Source organism: Apis mellifera, linkage group LG3 (assembly GCF_003254395.2).
Source record: "Apis mellifera strain DH4 linkage group LG3, Amel_HAv3.1, whole genome shotgun sequence".
NCBI classification, from domain to species: domain Eukaryota; kingdom Metazoa; phylum Arthropoda; class Insecta; order Hymenoptera; family Apidae; genus Apis; species Apis mellifera.
Window position 1 is genome coordinate 12526187 of NC_037640.1, and position 22710 is coordinate 12548896.

At 28.1% G+C, this 22710-nt stretch overlaps 1 protein-coding gene and 1 long non-coding RNA gene across 3 annotated transcripts; one reads left to right on the forward strand and one right to left on the reverse strand.

The window, feature by feature from the left end:
• Nucleotides 1–9183: 9183 nt before the first annotated feature.
• LOC107964214 lies at nucleotides 9184–11379 on the reverse strand. The gene is made up of 2 exons (XR_001702559.2): nucleotides 10271–11379; nucleotides 9184–9514 (listed from the first exon to the last, which is right to left on the reverse strand). It is a non-coding gene; the product is annotated as an uncharacterized LOC107964214 (long non-coding RNA).
• A 97-nt stretch (nucleotides 11380–11476) lies between these two features.
• LOC100578040 (rotatin) lies at nucleotides 11477–20744 on the forward strand. 2 transcript variants are annotated; one of them, XM_006569233.3, is made up of 29 exons: nucleotides 11477–11658; nucleotides 11730–11914; nucleotides 12071–12244; nucleotides 12317–12456; nucleotides 12550–12808; nucleotides 12885–13043; nucleotides 13122–13226; nucleotides 13298–13819; nucleotides 13912–14132; nucleotides 14231–14468; nucleotides 14542–14751; nucleotides 14831–15037; nucleotides 15115–15288; nucleotides 15371–15506; nucleotides 15601–15825; nucleotides 15947–16208; nucleotides 16300–16475; nucleotides 16567–16809; nucleotides 16883–17106; nucleotides 17174–17467; nucleotides 17593–17833; nucleotides 17915–18080; nucleotides 18170–18366; nucleotides 18455–19188; nucleotides 19367–19571; nucleotides 19670–19878; nucleotides 19960–20100; nucleotides 20239–20368; nucleotides 20449–20744. In XM_006569233.3, the coding sequence occupies exons 1-29, from the start codon at nucleotides 11622–11624 to the stop codon at nucleotides 20715–20717; spliced, it is 6483 nt and encodes a 2160-aa protein (XP_006569296.2). In that variant the 5' UTR covers nucleotides 11477–11621; the 3' UTR covers nucleotides 20718–20744. The 2 variants fall into 2 exon arrangements, with proteins under 2 accessions (XP_006569296.2, XP_003251347.2); XM_003251299.4 differs by having other exon boundaries at nucleotides 11479–11658; nucleotides 19667–19878.
• Nucleotides 20745–22710: the final 1966 nt, after the last annotated feature.

Below are 22710 nucleotides of genomic sequence, written 5' to 3' on the forward strand. Positions count from 1 at the left end.
TTTAAACGAGATGAGACATCTCTCGAAGATTTCTGGAACGATGTATCTTTTTCCTTTCCTCTTCTTTCCTTTTCTTTTCCCTTTTAATCTCGATCAAGGCGAATTTATTCTATTCGTTGGATTTGATTAGATTATTTTGAAAACGGTTTCTCGTAGCTTTTAATGACAAGACAATTTCTGAAAGGATGAATCTTTTGCAACGTGAATTTCTTCGAATTTTTTTTCCTCTTCTTTTCTTCTTATTTTTTGTTTCTTTTAATTTTGATAGAGGCTAGAAACTTGTCAATTTATGGTTAAATATTTGTAAGGATTTTAATTGAATTTAATTGTAGAATATATTTTGAAATTGTCTTTTAATAAAATCTTCCTTTTTTGTCTTTTCCAATTTTGAGACTAGAGAAAAAAAGATGCAGAATTAAATATTTGCAAGAACAATCGTCTGATTTAATTGGTCGATCATTTTCCAAATTATAATTTCGATTATTGGAAATTTTCGAATCTTGGTGGAAAGATTTTCTCGCGAGAGAGAAAAGAAGAGGAGGAGGAGGAAGAAAATGCCGTTTAACCGATTACAACTTAAGTCTTTCGTCAAGATCGTTTTAATTTACTGTTCCCTCCCCTAAAATAGATTACCAGAAAATTGAATAAAGATTCCCCCGGTATAATGAATTAATCCCTCCTTCCCTGCACGCTTTCGTTGGAATTAACCGAACGAAATTATTAATCGACGGAGAAGTGAAGACGGCGTAAAATTTTAATTTCAAATTTTAAGCCCAAGTTAAACGAAAAAAAAAAAAAAAAAAAGAAAAAAGAACGTATAAAACGATTCGAACGAAACAACGTTAAATTCTTTCCAATTTATTTCACTTCGAGGAAACAACTCGAGGAAATTAGATGAAATTCCATTGAACAAAGAATAAATAAATCGAACGAACACTGTCCCTAACGAAAAATCGATCGAAACACACGTATGTATATATATACATATATACATATATAACGTCTTCGAGAAACGACTCGAAGAAATGCATATACGTATATACATATATACATATATAGACGTAAAATTGGTAGAACAAACAGATTAGAAAAATTATACTCCATTATACTCGAGGAATCTATTTGCGGAGAAGTGTATCTACGGATGACAGGAGTGTAATCGACTCCTCGAACAATGTTTCTGTGATCAAAAGGTATGAACGACGTATGTACATACACCTTGTTTATCGTGTACACACAAACTCCTCCAACGTTTTGTCTACCAACGTGAACGGCGTGACGGGGGCCCCGAGTGTCGTCGACCAGAGTAATGACGAGATATCAAATATTTTACTAGAAACGCAAGGAATATTCCTACCGACTGGCAAACAAAACGTTCATTTTTTTTCTTTTCTTTTCTTTTCTTTTCCTTAAAAACCGATTACGCACGTACGCCGACTGATACACGCTCACACACACACACACACACACAATTACACGCTCACACACACACACACACACACACACGCACGCACACACAATTACACGCTCACACACACACACACACACACACACACACACACACACACACACACACACACACACACACACACACACACACACACACACACACACACACACACACACACACACACACACACACACAATTACACGCTCACACACACACAATTACACGCTCACACACACACACACACACACACACACACACACACACACACACACACACACACACACACACACACACACACACACACACACACACACACACACACACAATTACACGCTCACACACACACACAATTACACGCTCACACACACACACAATTACACGCTCACACACACACACACACACACACACACACACACACACACACACACACACACACACACACACACACACACACACACACACACACACACACACACACACACGCACGCACACAATCACGCTCACACACAAACCACGCGCTCACACGTGCGCGCGTACACATACGTGTACACACAGCGCACATCCAAATGAATTTTTCCAAAGAAAGATAATACTCGCAGAGAAAAAGGGAAGGGGAGGGGAAAAAACATCTTTCGAAACGTTTTTGTACGAATATATACACGTATACGTACGTATTATTACGCGAAGAAAATTCGTGTGATATAGAAGATTTCTTTCTTCTACTCCACTGCGCCAAAGGAAATCTGATATTTACGATCGCACGGTACGCGTTTAAATACGACGATCAAATGTGTAGGAAGATGCTTCGAGACCGATCGTCGAGCAATAGATTTATTTTATAATATCGTGGACAATTTTTATTGACAATCCGACGAGATGAAAGGGAGGTATGTAATATCGAGATCGTAATAATCGTCGTCCGTGTTTTATTATTACCTCGCGATATTTAACCGCGAGGCATCGAAAAGGAGGCATCAGTAGGGAAAATATTATTGCGCGCGAATCGGGGTGAGAATCGAATATACATAATATTCGATGGAAAACAAAATTCATAATTTGTATCAAAATCTAATTGGATATAAAAATGCGCAAATATTTCTTTTGAATAATCAATTGTAATAAAACAATACCAAATACTCACCCTCCCACGAATTCGACGCACGCGTGTGAAAAAGAATATCTATCGTTTATTCTCCTCCAATCGTAAGAAAAAAAAGAACAATCGATTATTTCTCGATTCGAGGGAAATCGAGAAAAATTCTCCAAATTGTATTATTACTTGCGCTAAATTCTGAAACTCGCTTGTTGTTACTCGTCTTTTAGCGACTTTTTTGATAGAATTTTATTCGACACGATTTGCGTCACGATTAAAAAAAAATAAATAAAATTATTCAGAGGAGGAAGAGGAGAAAGAAAGAAAGAAAGGAATGAAGGAAGGGATCGTCGATTCCTCGAGCAAGTACAATTATCGCGTCCAACGAATCAATCGACGATTCCCGAAATTTTTTCCCTTCCTTCGCTGCTGAATTATTATTATCCCACGGACCATTGTCGCCGCTACATTGCCGAGCAGAGTAAAGTATTTGATATTGATTCGCGGTGAGTAAACGTGTAAAATAGCGTGTAAAAGGGGAGGGGAGGGGGGATCTATAGATTTAATAAAAAATAAAACGTAGCGGTACGTTGAGCAATAAGCGAACATGCTGAAGAGAGAGAGAGAAAAAATAACGATACATATCAAGAAATTGCCTGAATTGTCTGAATGTGGTGTGTGTGTGTGTGTGTGGTGTGGTGCAGTGTGTACGTGCGTTTAAACGCGCACCGAACGTGTAAGATCATCGCCATCGTATAATTTCGAGGCTCGATACTTTTCGTTTCATTATATATGTGTATATGCGTATATACGTATATATATTTAAAGGGAGGATAAGAAGAAACATGCAAGCGAAACAATGACTTCTACTCGATTTTTATCCGCCACTCGAATTTTACCCAGTGTACGAAAGGAAGAATTAAGAGAGAGAATAAAATTTTTCTTGTGAAGTCCAATTCGAATTCGGTGAAATTTATAAAAAAATTTGTTTGTCCCATCGATATTTTAAATTCGGGGATCGATAGCTGTTAATATAACGAGAGGATAGATTATGGATGATCTGTATAAAAGGAGAAAAATTTATCGAAATCAAATTCTTTGAAGTTTTTATACATTAAAAGGGAGAAACGCTGATGTATGCTGCTTACATTTTTACAAAAGCTTTGTACCATGTTCAACGAACGTTTTATTAATTAAAGCGACTAGCAGAATATTTTTTTACGCGTAAGAGAAAGGAAGGCAAAGCTTCTTCACGCCGCATAAAATCAAAAAAAAAATAATAATTTCTAAGATAAAAATATATATATATTATTATCCACTGGGAGGCACGCCAGGAACGAAAGGAAGGAAGGAAAAAAAAGATGAAAAGAAATTTCATTTCCAAAGCTCGTACAAATACTCGCTAAATAAAAGGCGATAAAACCAAATTTCGCGAGCAGTGGCTGGGAATCGATGTTGCGAGCGAGGAGCGAGTTAAAACGAGAGGGAGAAGAATAGCCGAAAGAGAGGGGGAAAAAAAATAAAATAGCGAGAGAGAGAGAGAGAGAAAGAGAGAGAGGTAAGGAGAAAGCATAGGAAAAAAGAAAGATGGAAAGGCAACAATGGGCCATTTTATCGAAAAAGCCGTGTGGAGAAAGAGCGCCGTGAGGCAATGCCACTTTTGTCCGGGTCGCATTTTCGCGAGGCTGTGGGCCCCCTCCCCCCGAGAGACCGGGCTTTGACAGCGCACAAAAGGCCATTGTGCGATGACCCGTTAAAAATCGTTGTCCGCCTAATCGGCCGAACGTTGATTCGATAAAACGCTAAAGGGCAACCCGGCCAAATTTGCATCTCCGTCCACGCCCCCTAAATCCGGCCCAGTCAATAAAACTCGCCCAAAGTCTCTGCTCCGCTTTTCCAAACTCCTTTTTTATTTTTTTTTTCCACCGCCACTTGATTCTTTTCCCCTGTTATCGTCGAACAATAATCGTCGCGAACGTGTCATGACTCATTGCTTTCCGTTCGATTAGATAGATGTCCGAGTTGTTTGTTCATTTTTTCTTTCACTCGAGAATCAACATTCGGGCGATCGAAAAGTTAAAATGTTGTTTCGATTACTCGGCGACTTGGATTGAAGCCTGTTGATATTGGTAACTCGGCGAAAAGAGCAGATCCTGTGTTAAATAAGCAATAGTGGCGAGGAAAGTAACTTGATGTTTGCCACTCTCGTGATTCGTTCGGCAAGAGAGAAAGAAAAAGAGAAAGAGAGCGTGTAATCAAAGTTAGCCTCGTGAGAAGTGAAGGACCCGCTTTTTATACAGTTGAAAGTAGATTAAAAATATTTTTCCCTATCATATTTTCCCGCCAATTATTCATTCTTTTTTTTTTTTCGATGAAAATTATTCCTTTCGAAATTCGGTGGGATTCGAGTGGAGTTTGTTTCGCGATCGTACTCCACGAAGCAAGACTGCCCGTACACAGGTATCGGATCTCGAAATTGTAATTGAAAATCGATCCTTGAAATTACAATTAATGGATGATGAAGCGCGGATCGAATCGACTATTTTAGGGCCGTATCAAACTAAACGCTATAGTTCAAAACGAATACATATCACTAGTTCTTAACGAGACGCGATGTAAGTATACATATAGCTCTATATATATATATATAAAACGAGAAAGAGGCGAAATAAAAAACAAAAGAGAGAAACGACAACATTAACAACTAATTTATTACACATTTACCGCATCTTATATACATAATATACATATACAAAATTGATATATATATATATTGTATATACGAGATATATATATATATATTATACGATATATACACGTGCATACAAATCGAAGATAAATAAGGTTTTGCTAAGACGATAAAATTAAACGATACGGTCACGTGGATCGACGAGTAGAACGATAATCGGGAGATGCGCGTGCGTAGATTGTGCGACCCACGTGATCGTCGTCAGTGTACAGCAGCGACACCGTGGAAAATGGTGGGCGTGTTCTATCGACAAAGATCCACAGGACAGTATTTTAAAGTGTCGTAGTTAGCTTAGTTCTCCTTGCGTATATTAACGATATCTATTCCTTACACTCACATTCACCAGTCACACTTACATTGCCGCGTGCACACGAAAAAGAAAAGGAAAAGGGGGGGAAAAAATTGTATATAAAATTTCATAACCTATACGCGATAGTGTGTTGTCTCGATAAAGAGATGAAAAGTGCGAAAAGCAAAGTGGTGTCTGACATTATTACTCGTAGTTGGTCGGTTTCCATTCGAGAAAGAAAAGGAAAAAGAAAAAGAGGATTACACGTATCCTCTTGTTAGACATTGAGCTCTGGGAATGGATCGTGTGCACACGACACGCGTACACACGTGAAGAAATTATTATATCGATGTCCTAAGATTGTTAAAGCGGAAACGATCGTCTCGAGCGTTTCGTCGAGAGCGTTTCCGCTTCGTGTAACTCACGTTTCAATGATATTTATTATTTTTTATAATAGCGTATATACCGTGTATGTGTTTTCTGTCGTCGTACTATCCACGTTTCTCCTTACCTCGATAGATGTTTAAATAAACGGTTGTGGGAGGGAAGAAGAGGAAAGTTGTTGCAAGTCGCAAGAAAAAAAAGAGAAGATTTTTTTCTTCCACTTTCCATGTTCTTTGAACGTCCACCGAGATTCACCCCTCCTCCCACCCCTCCTTCCTCTTCAACAATCCTCTTATCAATTCCCTAATTATTGTGTTGTTACTTGAGAGAGGAAAAAGAAAAAAAAAAATAAAATCATTATTAGGTCGCGGTGACGAGCCGGTAAAGCCGCTCGATTGTTTAACTGCATATATGATCGTCAATCCTGGTTCGTGTCCATGATAATAACAACAACTCTTTCACCGAGTTCGAACGTGCTTCTTAACCCTTCGTATTTTCGCCCAAAGAGAGTCAAAGCTTGCGTTTGAGAGAAAAAGAAAAAGAAAAAAAAACGAAAAAGCTTCGAAAAAAAAAAAAATTGAAAAAAAGAAACATTCAACTTTACGATCTTTAGAATGCTAAAAAATAAAAAGAAGCAAAAAAAAAAAAATAAATAAATAAATTACGCATTTTTTAGAGATTCGTCCTTTGAAACGCGTAAAATCTATCGTCGTTTTAACAAGAAGTAGAAAATTTTCGATGTTTACTAAACGTAGGATTAAATAAGCGATCGTATTTTAAGTGTATGATCGATTCAGTGGTTTCAACTTTAAACTAGTCAGCCCGCGAAGGGTTAAGAGGATTATCGAACACTGTGCACTATACTTTGTAGCGTCAATGAATAAAAAAAAAAAAAAAGAAAATAGACGATAAATACCCGTTTTTACACGACGTGTAAAATTTTTCAAGACGAAATTTTCGAGACAAAAGATCGAGGGAATCGAATTGGTAAAAAGCAGTTGAAAATCGTTAAACGAGGTATCCTACAATTCCTCGTTTCTATAAAATACACGATTCAAATTGGACAAACCAATCTACGCTCATCTTGCATCTCGTGCTTTATCACGAATTATCGCATCCCTGTGACGGATTATCGTTAATCGCAAATCAAGTTTAATTTTCATTGATGCGAATTTATAAAAAAAAAATTAGCTTAATCTTTTAACTTTGTACCTTTAAATCAAATCTTAAGTTAATTTACTTTTATAATTAATTTTTTATCTTGTGCAAAAGTTGAAATATAATTTTATTTTTATTCCGTTATATTCCTTCTTTTTTTACCCATTTTCCACTCGAGTAATAAATAGAATCTTTCTAAAAGATTCTTCTAAAAGAAAAAAAAAATCTCCATCGAGGTTAGAAATCTCTATTTATGATCTTCTCGTACAAACAAAACCGGTTTTGAATTAATTAACGTGTTAATGTTCGATAGAAAATGATATGAATTATCAAAATCATCTATATTGTATCCTATATATTATCAATGCATTAAATTTCTATACAATATAATAATAATCGAGTTATCGTGGAAAAATATCTGAAAGCAAAGAGGTTAATAACATGTTATCAAATGAATACAAAAATTTCTAAAATTTTTCATCTTTTTATTTTTCACGATAATTGTAATTATTCGATGCATTTGTCACAAGTGGTGCGTACATTAATTACGTAGAACAAAAGATATCGAGCAAAAGTAATGATAACAAGTTACCTTGCAAGTAGAATATCTCTGCCTGAAGACTATAGTTGACTGATAGTTACGTACACACACGTAGTAGTTTAAATGATTAACGAATCGTGTAACAACGCAATTACCTACCGCATCTCCATTGCGTCATTTATAAAAAAAAAAAAAAACGTATCGATCAAACGTACCTCGAGACGGATAAAAAAAAAAAATGAAACGAAGAATTTAGAATTAAAATAAAAATAAGAGATAGAAAATACGGCACACGTTACATCATTTCAGTATTGATTATCGTTATGTCGTTTACGATAGGAGCACGGTACTGAAATCCTTGTAATAAAAATACCTTGTGGCCAAAATCGCGATTCTTGTCCTCTTAAATGATCTAAAAAAAAAAAAAAATTCTAAACTGTTTGAAATTAACCTCTTCCTCCTTGGACGATTGATGTCGTTTCTTCCTATTTGATCGTTCAACCACAACAGTGAAATCGAAATTAAAATACGTTCGCGTTTTGCAACTTTTAATACCACGATTTCTTTGCGTCAATTATTTAGCAACCGGTTCATTCCATTAGCTTAAAGAGCTTAATTAATTATCCGAGTAATACGTTCAGTTTATCGTCAATCGCGCTTGCTTTGCCGTCGATCGAAACCACTCGAAGTTGAACACGAATTCACTCGTGTCGAAACATCAATGCCAAGTCCAAAGAGGATATATATCGCGAGTGTATTCTCGATATATATTATATCTTTTCTTTCTTCGTATAGTAAGAGCAAAAGTAACTGTTTCTTCGAGTACGATACATCGAACTTGTATAGATATAGCATCAACGAATTTGACCAACTTCACGACGTTTTGCCATCGCGAAGATCGCAACTTATCGAATCGCAACTTATCGAATCGCAAAAATGACCAATTTCATTGTTAATTTCGAGAAACGAGCAATGGAGACGCGGTGCAGAGAAGATCCATGTTTAATTCAAAGCGTATACATGTATCGCTTGAAGAAATTTCGAGAAATCCTTAATCAGTTGGTTAGACATCGATATATACGAGTATATGTCGCTGGCGTATCATCATGAAATGATGGGATCGATTCACGACGATTTGATGCAGACGTGCATCACTAAAAAAATACAATTTCACACCTCGACTCGTTTCGACCACGTGTTCTGACGTTTATACGTGTTCTACCATCGAGTAATACCATGGAACTATCTTTCTTTTTTTTTTTTCCTTCGTTTGAAATATTCTCGATCATTTTCTTCGACAGTTTTAAATTTATAATATTTTAAAGAGCAATTTCTATTCTTTAGAATTATAATTTGGAATATTTTTGTATATTAATTCGTACGTTATTCGATGTCGAAACATTTTACGAAGGAAAACACAAAGTGAAACTAGACGAAAGATAGACGATTAAATATAATTTTCATGTAATTGTGTTTAACGTGGAAATGTCAATAATGTTGTATTAATGTTGCGTAATTGCACGTTTCTTTGCTTGATGTGTAAATGAAGAACAACGGAATCTTGAAAGCAATAATGTTTGTATTCGTTTTTATCGACCGCTTAAACGTCTTGATATTTTATTCGTTTATTCATTTATCGAATAGCAAAGGAACCGATAGATGGCCGACATCACGGCCACAGGTGTCCTTAATCGTAGTAACGTATGCGTAAAATTTTTCTAATCATTGTATCGCAAGTACCAAAGGTCGTTGTTTAACAAACGATGTAAATAACGATTAATAACCAAATGAACAATTTCATGTAATTTTTATGTTCATAATTCTTATGTTTATACCGTTGAAGATTTGTCCTGTAAAAGATTTATGATTAAAAAATAAATGTTTATAAAATTCGAGTATTCTAAATATAACAAACGTGACTTATATTCTATATAACTTGAAACGTTATTTATAAAAATTTTACGGAAATTTTTCGGCAAAATAAAAATTTTCTTTTTTTTTTTTTTTTTTGTAAATTTGTAGTATATAGAATATAAGTTAAAAATATATGTGAAATTCACGATGCAATTAACTGAAACGGAAAAACGGAATGAGATAAAAATGTATGTATCTATATATATATATATATATGATGTAAAAGAAAAAAAAAAAAATACATCTTTATAACGACCAAGATTTTATTTTAAATATCAAATATCGCTCGTATTTTAATATTTATCTCGAGTAATTAATTAAAGAATAATAATAAATAATTAATTAACTTAAAAGGAATGATCTTGCTTTTTATCGCGTTTTTATGTATCGGACACTTCCATAGACACTTTTTATCAGGAACGTATACGTATTTCGTTTCTTTGGCGTGAAAAAACTAACTTTACGTAAGTTCCGCGCTGAATCGAACAACTTGATAAGAGAAAAACTGCATGAACATGAGCGTAAAAAAAGGAAAGTTTAAAGCGAGAAAAAAAAGAGGATGAAACGCTCCCGATTTACCAACAATTCGATGATTAGTTTTAATCCCTTTTGTACGTTTATATGCAGTTAAATAACGTGTACATAAGTAATCTAAATCAGTGTTGTGAGATTAATGCGATTGTAATACCTACACACCGAACCCCATTATTAGCGGAAGGCATGTGCTTCGAATTATTATCCTTGAAATTTCGTGAGGTGATTAAACAGTCCTTTCGAAACATCGTTCGTCCTTCTTAATGTCGTTGATCTGGGACGATCCAGTTTCCATTATTCTTGTTGAACTAACCAATACGATTCTACTAGTGTTTGGTTATGTATTTAAGATACTTCTTCGTTATTGTTTGTGAGAACAAATGTATCAATAATCAATAATTGTTTGTTATAAACTAGAGACAAAAATATGTTATGAATGTCGTTATGAAAAAATATTTCGTATAATTTTTATTTCAAATTTTAATTTTTAAAAATTTCACATAATTAATTATTTCTTTTATTTTTTTTTCGTCAAACGAAAAATGTTTAGTAACTGAAAAATAAAAAAAAGAATAAACAAATTGTGCTTGATCTCAAATTGACGATATTAAGAATATATTTTTATTATCATTACCTTATATAAATACCTTACCTCAAATTATTTGTCTCTTAAAATCAAGAGATGATAAATTAAAGAAAATTTAATCGGAAACAAAAACGGAAAATGCAAATTTGAAATATGCATTATATAAGCATTTATTGTAATTATTCACGTTAAATATATTTATATTGTTCTTCGTTTTATCTAAAACAATGAAAATATGTAAATTATAAATTTTTTTTAAATACTCGAAAAAAAAACATAAGAAATTGAAGAAAAAATGGATATCTTTAATTAAATAATATAAAATAATAATATAATAATTAAATAAATTTATTTTCTTCCCTGTACTGAAAATTCAGTAAATTCCTAAAAGTAGTTTCAAAATAAATATCTCGATGAGAAATTCTAGATGAAAACGCCCTCGAAGAAAATCGCGAAACGTAGACTTGCTTCTTCTCTCAGTGAAGTAATGTTATATCGTGTTGATACTGCATCAAATTCGATTGAACGAATATGTCGTTGATTTGCGCGTGCGCGGGAAATTTAAATAATGTAATACATAGATGAGCACATGAGTTTATAATACATTTCAGTTTATTTTCACAGTTTCATCGATAGATGGCGCAAATAAATTAAAGTTATATTTTCATTAATATATGTTTCATATAAATATAATTTTATTCTAAGCAAAAAAAAATAATATAAGTTATGAAAAACAAATTATTTATAAATTATTCAATAATTTATATTATAAAATTATAGTTAATTTCACTTGTAATATAAAAATATACCCAAAGACTAAATTTACCCATAATGCTCATAATATTTGGCGGTGGAATATTCAAAACAGTGAGAAAAATTAACCTAAAACATGAATTTTAATATATGTTAATCTAACGTCAAACATGAGTGGAATAACAGCAATACATGTTAAAAAATTAAGTAAATATAAATTTTTCATATATTTTATCTGTCTAGATATAATCTAAAAAAAAATTCTTTTAATTTTTCAGGTCACAATATTGAAGAAATACGATTGAGAGCATTAGATAATATTATTTCAAAATACGATCTTGGTTTTGGTTGTGATTGTGATGCTGTAAGGAAAGAATTAATAATAAAATTATTTAATTGGTTTTCATTTGAAACTTTTTCGCAAACTCAAAAAGTTTTAGATTTATTACTTCGTTTACTAAAGGTACTTATTTATAATAAATATATGTTTAATTTTTTCTAAAAATATAGTTTTTTTTAATTCTTTTTAAATCATAAAAATCAATAAAAATAAAGTATGAATTATTATATCAAAATTAAAATTTTATTTTTCAAATATATATTGTTATATGTTTTTAAGATAAGTGATAAAAATTATTTAAATGCATTTGGTAAAGTAAGATTTCAAAATGAGCTACATGAATTAAGAAGAAAATTAGATTCAGAATGGTATGAAAAATTAAATGAAATTGAAGAAGCTGTTCTTAATTCAGAGAAATTGCAAACAATATTATTAAAATCAGAAACTATAAAGGTTTGTATAAAACTTTATTAATAATATTTCAAAAAAAACATTTTAAAGAAATATATATCAAATTTTTTCAAGGATCCTAGTTCTCCGAAAATGGGATTTATCGATTATGATCGACATAGAACACGTATAAAAGATTATGAATATAATGAAATTAACAAAATACAAACGAAAGAAGACCATTTGTCTCAAAATATTACTCCTGTTCTAAATAAGTAAATATTTTAAATGCTTTTTCCATGGTATAATAATTCAATTGTAATTGAACAAATATATATAAATAAAAATGTATTACATTTATTTTATAGCACAGTACCATTTGATTTAACATTGGAAGGTGGAGATGGAACTCCAGTATCCAAAGCTACAGAAGGTGGCATTAAATGGTTAATCATGCCATGGCAACCTTTAGTTGCTTCAGATAGAGGTGTTTTAGCAGCAGTTGAAGATGCTCTAAATAATAATTTAGATACAAATCTTATATTACATACTTGTCAATTTATAACAAATGTAATGATGCAGGATTTTCCAGCAGAAGTTTTTCTTCAAAGACCAACTATTGTTCATGTATATAAATATTTCAATTTTTTATTTGATTAATATATTTATTAATTTTATTCAAAAACATGGAATAAAATTTCAGATATTGCATAATTTGTTAAAATCTAGTATAAATGCAAAAAATACTAATTTTAAAAGTATTGTACCAATGGTGTTAAAAACGCTTCATAAATTAACACGTTCTTTAAGATTAAGAATTTATTATTATTGTGAACCATGCATTGCAAATAAAAAACAAAAAGTAAATAAATATAATTAAATTAAATAATTATATTATTTAAAGATAACATGATATATTGACAATATATATATTTTTTAGTTATTAACAGAAAAATTAAGCAGTAATGCTTATTCTTCTTCTGAAATAAGAGATAGTCCTGATGGGGGATTCCCAGAAGTTAATTATCAAGCATATCAATCTACTGTAAGTATTTATTTAAAATTTCATAAATATTCATAATATTTATAATTTTTAATCTTCTATATTTTATCTAGGATACAAGTGAAAGAAGTCAAAGTGTATCTGATAATATTGATGATTCTATTTTACAATTGCAACAAATGCTTATTCCAATTTTTTGCATTGAAACTTTAAAACATGTTATATCTCAATTAAGTATTTCTATTGATTCCAAATTTTTATTAAGAGACATCAAGTACATGATAGATTTGATGTATGAATTAGTAGAATTACTTATTATTAGCATCATGCCAAATGTTTGGCTTTGTAATGATGATATTGCCTTAAAAGTAATTGAAGATATGAAAGTATTATTTGGCATCTTAGGAGATGTTATAGAATATTTTGGAAACTATAGCACAATGGATGACTTCAGGATAACATATTTGCATCTTATAACTATTACAATGAAACTTTTAAGTCATATTGTTCCTTTGGAAATAGCAGATATTATTTTTCCTAAATCTCTTAAAACATCAATATGTATAGCTATAATAGATGCTGCTATTTATTTTTTATATCCAAAATTACATTCTATATTACAAGAATATGGCCGTGTAAGTAATTTTCAGATTTATATATAATATAGTTCCAATAATTGTAATAATACATGAAAATTAAAAAATATCATTCATTATTCTTTATATAGCAATTTCAAGATTCAGATGAAATAACGTATATTAAAATATTTGATGAATTAAGAATAATAATGAAATCAATGCAAGCAATTATAGATTTATTAAAAAACAAATCTAATTCATCTCATTCAGAAGTCTTAAAAATGTTATACTCTTCAAAATTAAGTTTATCTTATCACAAAAATTTCAGCATTGTTAAAAAAACTATTGAATTTTTACAAAATATAAATAAGTATATATCTTTTATAAATTATATTAATTTAAAACTATTACTTATTAATAAAATTTAATTATTATATATTAATAAATATAATTTATTTAATATTCAAGGTATTCTTTAAATGATGAAGATCATAAATTAGCTACAAAATTAATATTAAATTTATTAGCAAATGCAGATGCAGATATACAATATATTACATATCTCGAATGTCATACTTTAACTAAAAAAATTCTAGGAATAGAATATAGAAATGAAATGTTATCCTGGGAAAATTTAATGTTTTTATTTGAATCATCTGTGTTAACTGAAATTGTATCTTATGGTATAACACATGATGATAAAAGGGTAAAATAAAATTTTATAAATAAGTTTTATCTTTAATAATACAATTATAAAAAATCATTTATATTTTTATTAGATCAGAGAAATGTCTGAAGAAATATTAATTTATATTCTAAAAGGAAGATTACAAATGGGAGAAAATGGATGGTTAAAATCATTAGAAGTAATAGTACCAGTATTGCCTATTTTACAGTGTTATGCTCATTCTTCTACAACTTTAGGTCAATGTGTAACAAAAATCTTTGATCCTGATATTTCTACTAACATACAATTACCATTTATTGAGGTATTATTGAAAGAATATATTTTATATATATATAATTAAGTTTTAAAATATTATAATCAAATATATGTTTATTTAAAAGGTTTTAAAAGGTAATTTAAGGTTCCTATTTTCATCAGAAGAAGCTATTAGAGAAGAAGCTATTTGTAGATTGATTTGGCTTCTTGAAAAAGAAAAAAATTCAGTTCAAAAATTACCACGATTATCATCTTTACACGATTTACCATTTAATTCGCTTTGCATATTTGATCGTCAAACGTCTTTTAAAAAATCTGAAGGCAATTATCAGGTTATATATTTTTATATATACACATTTAAACTTAAAAATTTTATATATAATATAATGTAATATATTTAATTTTACAGAGAAGTAATTTATTATCAGTACTTGAAATGTTAAATGATTCAGACGTTGATCCAAAAATAAGAAAATCAGCATTAGTGCAAATTAGTGTCATGCTTACAGATTCTTCTTTACATAAGTTGTTTATTAGTGAAAATGGATTACCGCTAATTTTAAACATATTTAATAGTGCTTTGGTAAAATTTATTTTATAATTTTTATTTTTGCATTTTATACAAATAATATTTTTAATTCTTTATAAAAGATATTAATTTTTAGGTTGAAAAAGAATATAATAATTATCCAGATTCTGTCATTCCTATAATTACTATACTAAAATTATTAGCATCTTCTGAATCTTCTATACGTCAAGATTTATCTACTCGTATTAATGTTTTTTCGAATATAATTAGAAGTAAGTATAACAAAAATATTGAAGTATATAAAATAATTTCTACTTAAATAAATGAATATATTAAAATTGCTTATGATCAAAAAATATTTTTTAGGTCTTTTCCTATTTCCAAATAACGAATGTGTTAAAATTGATGGTTCACAATTATTATGTATATTACTTTATAATGATTACATTATAAGATTGAGTGAAAAATATACAGAAAATTATAATCATTTAAATATTGCTTTACCTTATATTGTTATATCTAAGATGAAATTACCACTCATTTGTAAATCACATTCGAAAATAAGTAGACATAGACGATCAGATATATCTGGTAAATTATAAATTTCAAATTTTAAATTTAATAATTATATATATCTATGTCAATATTAAAAATGTTACTGTATAATTTGTTATTAGAAAATTTATTAAATTTACTTTTTTTTGTTATCCAGTTCTTCATGACAATAATTCATTATCATTAACATTTATAAAACAATATTGGATATGGGAATGGCATAATGGTATAAATGTACTTTGGAAAAATTTAAACAATCTTTATGATTCTGATGTATCAGAAAAACTGAAAATTCAAGAAAACGAATTTTTAGTTTTACGTCTTAGTTCTTCTTATTACTGCTGTCAACAACAATTGTATAATATACAAAATTCAACTACTCATGACTCAGTTTCATGTGCACTTGATTATCTTACAATGTGATTATTGTTTACAATATTTTTATAATAATTGTTTATAATTCTGTTTCAATGAAAACAATTGTTTTCAAGTTGCTAATCATTTTTTTAGGTACATAAAATTTTATAAGATGCAACAATATGAAGAAATAAAAGACATAAGCTTATTACCTTGGGAACGAACATTTGAACGATTTTTATATTCACAACCTGCAAGTAAAGAAGACTGTGATTTATTTGTTGAAGTTTTAAATTTTCTACAACTTTATATCAATATTACAAAAAATGGTAAAATTTAAATAATTAATAAAATTTGCATTATATTATTATTATTATTTAAAATATAATAAAAATAATTTTATGTTTTTACATAAATTAGGAAAGTATACATGGACTTATAAAATAATGAAAAATATAACTAAATCATTGGCTGAATTATTAAAAAACTCGGAATTAGATAATCAAAATATACATCAATCTATATTGAAATTAGCTCGTATATGTTCAGCTGTAGAAGAAACTGAGAAGTCTAGTATGGAAGATCAGAACGTTTGGTTACATTTTATTGAATTAATTATTTCTACTTTATGTTTAGGAGAGCAACAGCATTATTATAATTTAGGTGAATTTCTTTTCTATATGATATTACATAATATTTGCAAACCTGTATAAAGTAAATTATGATTTCATTACAGCTTACCTTGATTGGTTATTAACGTGTTTAACATATTTAATTGGAAAGTGCAATTGGATAGATTATAAAAATTTATTAATATCATTAGGAAACTCATTGATCGAACTAATTATATCGTTTCATGGAGCTGGAACAGTTAGCTTTATGGGTTTATCCATAACTAGAAATTCTATTATATGTCTTAATCATTTGTTATATCAAATGCAAATAAACTTTAATAAAAATGTAAGTATAATCATTATATATCAGATGTACATATCATAAAAAATTTAATATATATAAATATTTTCAGATTTTTGCGCAATTTTGGTATGAAGAAGATCGTACGTTAAATTGGTTGCCTATGTTATGGCAAAATCGCGATCCTTTAATTCGAGCATCTGCTTTACAATTATTAGCTGGACTTATGAATAATTTACACACTGCTTCTCAATTATTAAATTCTGTAGCATTAGCACCAAGCGAATTATGTCAGACATTACTTCAATGTATTGCTAGTAGAGAAGAATCATGCATTGTTAGAGAACAAGCTTGTTGTGCATTCAGTAGTTTAGTGAAAAATTGCAATTCTATAATTTTTCAATATGTAAGTAAATATTAAATTCCATTATAAATTTATTATGAATCCATTATAAATAATATAAGATTATTTCTAAGTTAAATATAAATTTTTATTTTATTATTATTATTATTATATAATGCTTTATTTAGATGGATTCTCTGAAAGCAAGTTCTATTTTAATATATATAGAACAAAATAACACTTATTACGAAATAAGTGTGCTATGTTCTAGTATTTATATGTTTACTTCTTTGGACTGTGACCATATGAATAATCAAGAACAAGAAACTGGGAAAGTCCCATCTATTCATAGTATGCAATCAAGTTGTACGTCAATGGTATCGCGTACAATTTCACATCTGTATAATTGTCAAGATGAATTACAACCTTGTATGTATATATTTTCTAACTATTTTATAAACAAATGAAAAATTACAAATATAAATATCAATTTATATTTATATTTTATAGTTTCCGCCAGAGGATCAACTACTGACATAGATAATTATTTACAATTAGTAGCAACACCATCATTGATAACAGCTATATGTAGATTATTAAATAATTTAATATTTATAGGAAAACAAGAAGTTGTTCATCAAATTTATGAGCATTCTATTGACAAATATTTAATTGGGTAATTAAATATGTATAATCTAGAGCATGTATAATATTTGTTATATTAAAATTAATACTTTTTTAGGATTTATATTTATAATCTTTCAGATGCATCAATGAAATTCCTAAAGATGTGGAAAATAAAAAGAATTTAACACATTCCTGTGATGTATTAGAAATGTATATTAATATTTGTACAGTTTTAACAAACTGTATTACACATAGTAATGAATATACTCTTGTAGCTAACTTTTCTCTTGATTCACTTTACAAGTTATTTTGTTTTTTAAACTATGATTTATATTGTAAGTAAAAAATCTAAATTGACAAAAAATTTTTTTTCTTAAAAAAAATTCAATATAAATTAAATTATTATGACGTAATAATATGCAGGTAATAATACATCCGAGTTGATATCATTACGAAATAAGCTCTGGACTGAGATTTTCAATTTTATAGCCGTACTTTCGTTAACGGAAAATCAACATTTTGAATCAATTCAAACTGCTTTAGAATTGTGTGGTCCAGAAATTGTACTTTCATCCATTTGTATTGCAATGAAAGATTCTAGTCCAGAACTTCGTATCAGTGCTATAAGTTGTCTCGCATTTCTACTTTCTCAGGAAATTCAAAAAGATTCTTTAGGAAAAAGTAATATTTCATTACAATTGGTAATAGATACTCCTTCAATTAAATTATTAACTGGCAACAAAAATGATTTGAGAGAAATTATATCCGACGTTAATAAACTTTCTTTACAAAACGTCAATATATATTCATCAAAATCAAATGAAAATAAAAATATCCCTTTAGTTTCCGAAAAAATAACAGATTGTGAAATTGAAAAAAAGGAAATTATTATAAGTGAAGAGCTTTGTAATATTTTATTACAATTATTTATAGCTCATAATTATAATAAATCTAAAAAAAATAAAAAATTAAATGATGATAAGGATTTGATCACAAGCGCGCTCACTAATTTATTGTGTGTATCAAATATAGCCAAAAAAGTTGCATTGAGAGAAAATTTATCTGAAACAGTTTTAATGATATTAAAGGAATTGTATGTCAGATTGAATATACAACCTTTTGAACTTTTTAAAAATCAAACAGATCGTGAAAAAAAGGTAATTTATAATATATATATATATATATATATATGATATCATTATCATCCAATAATCAATTAAGAATTCCCTAATATTATAATTTTAAGAAAAACATGCAAATATTATTCATATATTGACATAGAATTTCCAGTATCATTTTGACAATTGCAGTAAAAAATTTTCCTTATTTTTTTAGATTCATCCATTACTATATGACGTGAATGCTATTTTAATATTATTAATGAATTTTATGTATAGTAGTATAGAAGTTAAAGAAGTTTTGATGAAATCTGGACTAGCAGATGTGTTACATAAATTGTGGGCTTGGATTGCATTAAATAAAACAGTTACAACTACTGCTTTAAAATTGCTAGCAACCTACACTACAAAATGTTCTGCAGGTATTAAAATTTAAATATTATACATTTATTACTAAATTATTATTAAAAAAAATATTAAATGAATAATCATTATATAAATGATTTTAATTTTTTAGCAGCGCAATCTTTGACATTAACAACTATTTTACCAGGAACAGGTCTTAGAAAAACTCCAAATACTCTCGCTCTTATACATGTTATTATACAATTAGTTTGTAAAGAAATAGATAAAGCAGGTCAATCTTTTGATAATCATAAGTTACACTTTGGCTTTCATGTTTTGCGAAATGCAATACATGTTCATGAATGTAGAGTATCGATTTCAAAGGTAATTTGATATTTTATAAATATATTACTTTCAAAAAAAAAAAAAAAAAATAACATTTATTTATTGATTTAAATCTCTTAGAGTAATCTCCTACAATTTTTTACGAAAATACATCCAATTACGACGAAACGGGCAAAACCATGGCCACTTGTTGAGTTATATTGTTTAGAATTTTTAATTGATTTTACTTATTACGAAGAGGGGCAATTATGCGTCCCAAAGGTAAAATTATATTTCTAATTTATAATTTAAATTTTCATATCTCAATATCAAATAAAAAAAATTTTAATTTCCGTGATATGTAAATTAATTATTATTCGTTATATCATATAATTATGAATAATTCATTGTTTTTTTCAGGCTGTTGATGGGTTGGATGTTTTATTGCAATTGTCAAAATACTCTTCATCATCTAATAGAATTCTTGCAATTTCCATATTACGTAATCTTGCGTTTAACATGACTAATCGACCGCGATTACTTAGTTCAGGTAAATTAATATATAATTCATCTTCAGTATCGCATTATATTATTATTTAAATTACTCTTAACACAATAAAAATGTTTCAGTGGATTTTATTAATGTTCTACATGATATATTTAAAAATGGTTCTTTAGATGAGATTAAAATAGCAGGTTCTATGTTATGGTCTTTAATATCTAACAATCAGAAAGGAAAATTAATTATACGAAGTGCTGGTTTTTCTCAAAGTATACAAGAAGCTTTAGGTAAATTTACGTTGTTAAATGTAGATCATAAAAAAAATGAGGAAGATTTAATTAAAATATTACAATATGTATTAAAAATTCTTAGTCCAATAGACATTAAAAATGATTAAAATCAGCAATCGAATAAAATATTTAAATGCGAATAATTGTATATAGAAATAAAAATGTTAAATTATGTGAATAATATTATTAATGAAATTTGTAATATTTTTTATATAAAAAAATATATATAATATCGATTTATATAATTTTTATTTTTATAAATATATAATGTCATTTTTATAGATATATTTTTTGATGTATTATTGATGTATCATTATAAATATTTTATAACATATTTGATAATAAATGTTATTTAATTTATCGATATGTATTTATATTCGCTTATAAATTGAATGTGTATTAAACTATTAGTATGATTTTATGTAAATTAAATTATTTCATTGCACTAACAATATCTATTTCTCGAGTTTATTTGCGTTCAATAATTGAAGATAATATGATTTGATTCATATGATAATTGCATCTTGTATCTTATATGTGTTAATTGAATAAATAATGGATCTAAGTAATATATAATTGAACAATATATATCAATTAAATTAATATCGGAAATTTTAAATTGAGATAATAATTAAGATAGTAAATTTATAAATAATAAATTCAACGAATAAAATGAGATATGATTATTGAGTTGGTAAATTTAATAAAAATATTAATGAAAATAAATATAAGTAATTAAGAAATAAATATTATATAATAAAAATATTTTATTAGAAAAATAAAAAATGTGCAAAATTTACGGATGTACACATTAACGTACAAAAATATCAAATCCGTTTAGCAGATTCTCTTGCCATGATTTTTGCGGATCAATATTTTTTTTTTTTTTTAATAATTTCCATATGAAAAACATTCGTTAATTTCTATCATAAGCAATTAATAGAGTCAAAAAGAAAAAATTAAAGATAATTTTTTTTAAAATAATATATATATATAAAAATGTATAAATATTTCATTTAGTAATAATCATTTTGAAAAAAATTAATAACACGAAAAAAGTTTTTTTCAAAAAAAAAAGAATGTAATAATTTTTTTTTTGCTATTTCTTAAGATTCTGTCGAAAGAATTTTAATCTTATACATTCAATTAATTACAAAACTTCAACAGTTGAGTAATATTTTGAACAAATAGGCGTAAATGATGATCTAGTACCCACACATAAATTCTAATTTTTTATATACGTGCGTCATCTATCGTAAGAAAAGAAAAAAGCAAAAAAAAAAAAGATGGCACAAGTTACCCAAAGATGGTAACCCGATTTTTGTCCTTTCCTTAAAGAATTGAATAAAAATCTCGTCATTTTTTTTTTTTTATAAATATCTCTTATAATTTAGATTTCAATGTAAAATTTTTATATACATAAAAACATTTTTCAATTCTTTCGTGTTAAAAATATAGATACGAAAAATCAACGCAACATTTCACAAAATTTCAGAACAAGAATATTTTAAAAAAGATAAATTTAAGAAATTAATAATATACCTTCTTAAAAAATTCTTTGCGGATGTTGTAACAGCTTAAGCACATCATAATAGAATAACGATCTTCATCTGTTATATCGAAGTATAATCTGACTGAATAGAATGCTGATAAGTTGTGAAATAACTATTGCATCAATTCCATGATAAAATTTTAAATTTAAGTATAATAAAATTGAAAAATTAATCTCTAAAAATTAATAAAATATTGATAATATTAGTATCATGAAGAAATTTATTGAAAATGTATATTAATTATCCAATAATTTTCTTCTAGAAATTAATGTAATTAATTCCACAAATTTATATATATAGTTATTATATAATTATATATATAGTTATATCTAAAACATATAAATATCTTTAAAATACTTATGAATAATTATAGAAAAAGTTCATTTTCGTTACTAATTTTCTCCTGTTTTTTCTATCGAAGACATTAAATAAATAAATCTATATTATAATACTTAAAATAGAGATAAATATATTGTAATAAAAAATTCATATGGATGATTAAAAAATTTTTATCGAACTTTATATTTATATTAACAGATGTTCGAAA

Bases quoted from the DNA above. Each gene is read 5' to 3' on its own strand.
- LOC100578040 (XM_003251299.4), top strand. From the start codon at position 11,622: ATGAGTGGAATAACAGCAATACATGTTAAAAAATTAA. The intron at 12,809-12,884 runs GTATATAAATAT...ATAAAATTTCAG, and splicing joins AAAGACCAACTATTGTTCAT to ATATTGCATAATTTGTTAAA. The intron at 16,209-16,299 runs GTGATTATTGTT...TCATTTTTTTAG, and splicing joins GCACTTGATTATCTTACAAT to GTACATAAAATTTTATAAGA.